General features: G+C 45.2%; 2 protein-coding genes across 2 annotated transcripts in view; one reads left to right on the forward strand and one right to left on the reverse strand.

Moving 5' to 3' along the window:
- Positions 1 to 2,419: 2,419 nt before the first annotated feature.
- On the reverse strand, positions 2,420 to 5,741 carry spring1 (SREBF pathway regulator in golgi 1). The gene is made up of 5 exons (XM_068566680.1): positions 5,069 to 5,741; positions 4,209 to 4,365; positions 3,936 to 4,087; positions 3,619 to 3,732; positions 2,420 to 2,930 (listed from the first exon to the last, which is right to left on the reverse strand). Exons 1-5 carry the CDS (start codon positions 5,162 to 5,164, stop codon positions 2,847 to 2,849), a joined length of 603 nt encoding a protein of 200 aa, XP_068422781.1. The 5' UTR covers positions 5,165 to 5,741; the 3' UTR covers positions 2,420 to 2,846.
- Positions 5,742 to 5,849: 108 nt separating this feature from the next.
- The window catches only part of rnft2 (ring finger protein, transmembrane 2), a 10,897-nt gene continuing 9,246 nt past the window's right edge, over positions 5,850 to 7,500 (forward strand). Inside the window, exons 1-4 of the mRNA XM_068566679.1 lie at positions 5,850 to 5,951; positions 6,096 to 6,173; positions 6,367 to 6,884; positions 6,997 to 7,073. Of these exons, the coding sequence (XP_068422780.1) occupies positions 6,127 to 6,173; positions 6,367 to 6,884; positions 6,997 to 7,073 (642 nt within the window). The 5' untranslated portion in view covers positions 5,850 to 5,951; positions 6,096 to 6,126. The remainder of the gene's footprint in view (positions 5,952 to 6,095; positions 6,174 to 6,366; positions 6,885 to 6,996; positions 7,074 to 7,500) is intronic.

The raw sequence follows: 7,500 nt of genomic DNA on the forward strand, positions 1-7,500 counted from the left end.
CTTGGTCCCCCGGCTTCCCCGAGCTCCAGGTCCACCGAAACTCTCCTCGCGACGGGTCAAAAGTCCAGTGCGGCCTCCTCTTCATGGCTCAAGGCCTGAAGGAAGTCCTGGCGGACCAGAGGGACCACCTCAACCCCAAAGATGAGTCACTTCACGAGACGCTAGCCGAAACGGTCTTCAGGGTCGACATGCTCGCGGCGTGCACGCGGCATGTCCTCGGAGGGGAGTGCTCCCCGAAGCCACCGCCGCCCAAGATGCCCAGGCATGTGTTTGAGAGGAAACAGTGGAGTCACACTCTGCTGAAGGCAGCCAGGGCTTATCTGGACTGGATGGAGCCCACGTTTGGGGTCAAAATACCAAAAGTCAAAGGGAAGGATAAGATCAAACGTAAAGCTTCTGAGGCGACGCTTCAGAAGTACTTGGAGGGGAGTGGATACCTCCTGTGATCAGTTTGTAATGATGCACAGTTACAGTTTCTGGCAGCTATTTTAATTGTTTTTTAAAGGTGAAAGGATTTGTTATGCATGTTCTGTCTAACTTTTCATACACTTTAATTAAATAATCAAATGCAAATATAGTGGCATTTTTTTTTATTACATGTTTTTACAGACAGCTTTCAAAAAGGTATGAAGCGTTCAGCGGGATCCCATGGCATAAAAGTCGGATTACAAGCCGCTATACTACCTTCGGTAGGTGTTTTCGCTAGCTCCCCGCCATAGCCAGCTAGAGCTGCTGCTAGCTCTCCGCTAGCTCCCTGCTAGCTCCCCGACAACCACCGAAGGTATCGGCACCAGCCCCAGCTCGACGCCCGACTCGGGCAGCGGGGACACGGGCAGTAGCAGCAGCGGGAAGCTAGCAGTAGCAGCAGCGCTAGCATCCTACAGAGGGCACACCCACCGAAGGTCGGAGCGGCTTGTAGCCCGACTTTTACAGTACATGTAATTATCAAGTGTGTTGCCTTTAAAGAAAACAAAAAAATAATCTGTGTTTTTGGTACCTAAGAATGTTAAACATGGGCTCTTAAAAGGGCCTCCGTCATTCTCCTTCATGCTTCACACGCGGGAGAAGTTTCAGTTGGTCGCAATCCGCAACCTCACCGCTAGCTACCGCCAAATCTTACGCAATGCACCTTTTAAGGTGATTAAATAAATGATTAAGGCGCAATTTTAGCAATTTGTTAACTGTTGATAGTTGTATGACAATTTGGAAAGGGGGCTTATTTGCTTCCTGGCTGAAAGTCGGATGAGAAGATCAGTAAAGAAGTCAGCACGGACGCAACATTTGAGCGTTTCCCAAAATGTCAAGCTATTCCTTTAAAAAAAAAAAAAAAGAAGCTGTGTAAGAAATGGCTTTGTTCAAATAAACTCAGCAACTGACATCGTTCCCATGTGACCGTAATTAATCAACTTGCCAAAGAGGCAAATTAAAAGGGGCTCCAATACGTTTCCTAATTACGACAGTTTGTTTTCTCGGCCATCATGATGATTAATTGTTACGCTCTGGCCATCTATCCCTTGTGAGCGTGCGACGTTGCCCGAGGTAGAAAGAGAAGCTGATAAGAATCGGCCACAGAGAGCCACCGGTTTGGACTCCAATCACCGGATTGAAATTTGTGGACAGATGGACAGTGCACGAGAAGGCAGATAAGTCTGTCAAACTCCCATCAAAGCAATGCAAGAGGACAAACACACTGTAACAGAGATTAATGTGGGCACTCTCCTTAAATTGAGTGATCAATTCATAGTTAGAAGTTCCAAGGTTTTATGGTTCTGAATGAGTTTCAAACAAGTCAGCTAAGGTCCAAATGTTTTACAAAACTGAGAGAGCACTGTTGTTTCTAATAATTGGACGTTATATTTTCCTACCACTATCGTGGAGATTCTCAAATGCTATATTCGCATTAACAAAACACGACTTTGACTGTACCTTCAATTTGTTTCATTACTGTATTGCTAATTTTTGACCAATACAAAAACATGAACGCTCCTCTAAAGAAAGAAAAGCGGAGCACTCACCATAAAAAGGGTCTTTGAATTTATTGTGGGCAAAACCGCTCATGATGGAGTCGATAGTAGCTGAAAGACGTTCAGTTTTGCCCACAATAAATAGAAACAGATTAACTGAGTGCTGGAGTTTTGTTCCTTTGATTCTTGCCACTGCCGTGCACCAAACACACTAAAAGATTTGGAGCTGTGCGTGCTCCTACTTTTATCGAAATACATGATTTGTGCAGGCCTTTGATGTTTCTAAATGTTTAGCATGCTTACGAAACCCTTATTTGGAATAAATACACACATTATCCAGTGTTAAACTGCTTTTTACACCTGTAACACAACAGTTCATACAAATTTTAAAAGGTACGCTCAAAGTAAGAAGTCACCATTAATTTAATAAAACACATTTTAATTTCACAGTCACTTTTATTAAATAGTTTCATATGCATGCACTACACATAGAAGTAATGACACATTATTTGCTGTATTTAATATTCAACATAAACATGAAACGGCTGTTGCCTTCTTGTAAAAAATTAAGCCTATTTTATGACACAAACCGGTTTGAGGTGAATCGTGGCGGATGAGCTGCCCGCTACGTCGACCTGATGATCATCACGGATGAATGTATGGAGCTTTCTATGCACTTATGAAGTGTAAATAATCAAATCACACACAGCTTTTGCCTGTTCGGAGGTTTGTCTTCTATGTCGCCATCCCTTTTCCTCAATAACGCAAAATTGTCCAAGCAAGCAGTTCATTTGCGGAGAGGCTCCTCTCCGAACACCTTTGAGTGTCCGAACAGGGACGCTACTGTTGGCCGCGCTCGACCCGAGAGCAAAGTGCCGGCGCTCACATGGGAAGGAGCTCAGGAGGACTCTCTCCGTAGCAGTACTTTGCTTGAGGGTTTCGGTAGGTGTTCTCATGCTGGACACTCTGTGTTAAGAAGGCAAAAGAATAAACATGGTAAAACATTTAAGTATTTGAAGTGTGAAAGACTGCGATACACAGCGTGTGAAACTGTTCAAACAATAAAGCATTTTGAATTTTTATGGCTGGTAATAAAAATCAAACCTTTCGTCGTTCAGCATTTTAGCAATTTGTCTGAGGCTCTTATTGAGAGAAATATATATATATATACATACACACACACACACACAGTATGTGTATTCTTTAAGTACTCTTTCTGTTTTTTTGCTGCTACTGATTGGGCTTGTTCAGACGTGTGATCAGAGAAACAGGACACAACGTGACTTTACATCAAAAGGTATGATATAAAACAAAAATAATATGAAAATGAGAAAAGCCCAACTTTGTTGTTGCCACTTTTTGACGTTCAGGAAATGAAGCAGATTATAGCAGTACGTCATCGTGAAACAGTCATCAAAGTGCATTATCTTCCATCTAACTTTGCCAAAAAATACACAGATGAATATTAGATGAGTGAGATATTGACTTTAATTGTCAAAGAGATTGTTGCGTAACTGTGGGAGTTTTTACTCATTGTGCTTCGTTTCAAAACGACTATACAAATGAAATGCAAGCGTTTCAGACTGATTCTGCATTCAGGGAGATACGATTATTTTCTGTCAGAATTATTTATTTTTTTAATCTCATAACCTACTTGTGAAGACGTCCTACACTTGGCCAGGCACAGCTCAAAATGATCCTCCACCGCGGTGAAGAGGTTCTGGAAACCTTCAGCTGCACGATTCAGGAAGCGCTCGAGGAGAGGTTGCTGAGGAAGAAGTTCACAGATAAGAGAGTCAGCGTGTGTGAGAGTACAGATTTTTAATACAGATTTCAATCGCTTCATCCAGTTCTCTCCCCTCGTGGTCATTACTACGTTTAAAACTCAATATTCTTCAAACGATATCGTATCTGAACAAGACATTACATTCTTGACGACAGTAAATGAGCGTCCTTGATGTGACAGATTACCTTATCGGGCTGGAGGCAGCAGGACACGCAATACTCATAGGTGCTGCAGCAGCCGTTGGCCAGGCAGCTCTTACAAATGTACTGCCTGGAGCTGGGAGCATTGACGTTACAGCAGCCGTTCACCAGCAAGTCTTTTCTCTCGCAGACGTAACCTGTAAAACATAAACACGGAGAGGAACATTTCATTAGAGGCGGCAAAGCAGTCTGGCGGAGCTGCAGAGTTACGGGTGTTATCGTCACTGTAGAGTGGTGAGTAACGGCCAAACTACTCACCGAGCTCGTCTGTGAGCAGCGTCTTGCCCTGGATGGAGTTTCTGCACTGAGTTATCTGCCGGCTGCTGTTGCCCAGGTTGAAGCGGACTTTCCAGGGGATCCGATGGTCTGAATCTCTAACCTCCAAGAGCGTGCGGTCCCGTATGGTCCGCTCCTCCTGCAGAGTCACACAGGAGGAAGAATGAAGTGGGGTCAAAGAAGAGCTCGACAAAGTTCAGAAGAGGGTCCGACAACATGATTAGATGAAAGTGAGATGAGGCAGTTTGACGAGGAACACATACCTGACACTTAAACTCTTGTTCTGAGAACTAAACATACTCTTTTTTTCATTCACGTTAAACATTTTGTTGACAAAACGCTACTGGAAAAGAAAAAGACCTTTGCCTAAACCAGTAGTCTAAAGGTTTGTTCGCTCTATTAGTAAACTGAATATATTTGGCTTTTACATCACTGATCAGGCCAAACAAGTAACTTAAATATTACTTTTGTGCTGTAAGAAAATGTGACGGCGATGGTTCAGTGGAAGAACCGTCCACATGTTGAGTTGCCCTCAAGACACTGAACCCCAAATAGATTGACTTTGCAGTACCGTATATTCAGAGGCGTCTCATGTATTAAGCCATTGAAGGCAACATTAAAGTTTAAGGTTAATGAGCAGGGGTGCTTCAGGGCAGAATTGCATTGTTTTTTTTTTCAGGTAAGTTGCATCAATGTGCAGGATCATCTCGATCTGTCAGGTGACATCCCCATCAGGTCATTTCCCAAATCAAGTAACAATGCACTCATCCGTCACATACACTAAGGACTTTATAGACACAAAGGATCTTATAGACAGCCCATCCCCGCTGCTGTGTCTGTACCTGTTTGAGCGTGCTGGTGAGGAAGTAGATGAGAGACAGTCCGAAGACGACCCCCAGCACCCAGCGCTTTCTCAGTAACCTCCGCAGCACCATCATAGCATGGCTTTCGTGGGGAGACGCCAGTCCAGACCATGAAACCTCCAGGAGAAGGTTTTCACTCACGTGCTTTTCAGGATTGCGTAATGACGACTCGATCACACGCTTTAAACTGACAGCGGATGTGATTAAATAACTTCACAGTTGAGTTCGTCACCAACAAATGGGACCCGGTGTGTTTTCAGTAGGCAGGACAGTGGCTAACCCATGTTGCAGGTTTGAGACGCAGATACGGACAATGGAAATATGCAAAATGTGAATAATGCCGATAAAAGCTCAAATCAGCAGTTCGTTAATTAACTGGAGGGCACGTGAGCTCGTTCACGGTGTTTCATCATTTAAAAAAAGCCTGCTTTGTTAGCCTGCTAGCTAGCTGTCGATAGCGTTAGCGTTTCCTTTCAGATAAACTAGACACTGATGTGAAGAAACTTTAAAAAATATGAATATGCTGTGACGCGGAATGTTTCCGCAGTTTCTTCGCAGGAGCGCGGGTCCGTCGTGTCCAGCGTTACACGTCTGACAAGCGCCAACTTTTGTGTTTATCCAGCGACGTCTGACATCTCCACCATCTGCAAAACAAATGTCCAATGCGGAAGTGCTGCCGCGGGAAGGGGGACGCTGATTGGTGGACAGGCGGCGTTGGTGACGTCACACCGGAAGTTTTCCTTCCTCCGTTCCGTTCGCAGCTGCACCCCGTCGGAGCATCTCTCGCTGCAGCATCAGCAACCGAGCTAACCTGACACTAAATATGACAACAAGTGCGGGAAGATTTGCTGAACTAGTTCAGGTAAAAAAAAAAAAAAAAGGCGTATGCAGGTATTGTTTAGCTTTCTGACTGACGAATGTAAATGCACTCAAAAGCAGAATATTTGAAGAGACCAGCTGCTAGCCGGGCCTCTCGTCAGTCAGACACTGATTTGTGCACTTGCAGGGCTGGACCATGTGGTGATGCGAGGTGTGCCATGCAGAGGAGACACAGCAGCAACACGGATGGCATGCCCTCTGAAAGGTGAGAAGAAAAGCTCTCAGACGCACAGGACCTCCGTGTGTATGTTCAATGTACACCCCCTCCTCCACCACCTGTGTGTAATTGTAGTGATCCCATAGCTGTCTACCTTCTCCCTGCAGTGACCAAGTGTTTTATCTTTAGCCATTGTCCAGGCTAAAGATATTTTTTGCATCCCCACTCATGTCGCACTCAGGAGCCGAAGCCAAACTCTGGGATCGGAGAGCAGCCTGGATGAGGGCTGTGTGTTCGACTGCCTGAAGCCCGACTCACCCGCGTTGCCCCAGCAGATCTTCTCCGGCCTGGTAGGCGTCCCCTCTGGCTCTGTCTCCTCTGCCCAATTCCAGGCAGCCGGCTTAGTCCTGGGCTCTTCCCCTGAGGTTTTTATCCAAATGACGGCATCGTCCAGAGAAGAAGGAGGCCCCCATCGCACGGAGGGTGGACCTTTTCTCCCTCGGCCGCCCCCGCACCACAGCCACCACCACCACCACCACTTCCACCACCAGCCCCTGCAGCACAGGACCTCGTCTTTGCTCCAGCAGGCCGCTGTGGCAGGCGGCTCAGAAAGACACAGCTCCAGGGATGAGGCCCAGGAAGAGCCGTCCACGCCGGCCCCGGCCCTGTCTGAGCTGAAGGCAGTAGTCACATGGCTGCAGAGAGGCTTCCCCTTCATCCTCATTCTGCTGGCTAAAGTCTGCTTCCAGCATAAGCTAGGTATACCAACTTGTTGGGTCATAGTGCTGCTAACAGTGTCTGACCGTACACTACTTGCATCAAAGAGTCATATGGTGTGGTTTAGTGATGCTGCTTCACTTCTCTCCCTCAGGTATTGCTGTGTGTGTGGGCATGGCCAGCACATTTGCCTATGCCAATTCCACGTTAAGGCACCAAGTGTCACTACGGGTAATAAAAAAAACAGCTACAGTACTTTAACTGCTACACTGGTACAGGTTTTAAAGACAGTGACAACTTGTCATTGTCAAAATGGTCAAATGTTAGCTTAAATACTAAATACACACATATAGTAGTCTTAGATCAAAGTCAGGTGTATGTTGGATTGACTCAAACTGAACTACATTGCCTATGTTCATGGGACTAAATGACATATTACCCAGTCAAACAATATGGCTCATTAATAGTTTTTGGACAACTATGGAGCTCTATGGCACGTGAGAATAAAACGTATCAGGCTTTTGGATACACAGACGAGACTTGTACTTCATTGCTTTTGGTCTTTTCATGGACTTTGTTAATCATAAGAAGATACAAATAATCCAGCTTCACTAGCTTTATTCTTTTGAGTTATTTTAATGGTAATGTTACAAAAATG

This window comes from Clinocottus analis, unplaced genomic scaffold, assembly GCF_023055335.1.
Source record: "Clinocottus analis isolate CAN_PGR_092001 unplaced genomic scaffold, fCliAna1.0.p SCAF_7, whole genome shotgun sequence".
NCBI lineage: Eukaryota > Metazoa > Chordata > Actinopteri > Perciformes > Cottidae > Clinocottus > Clinocottus analis.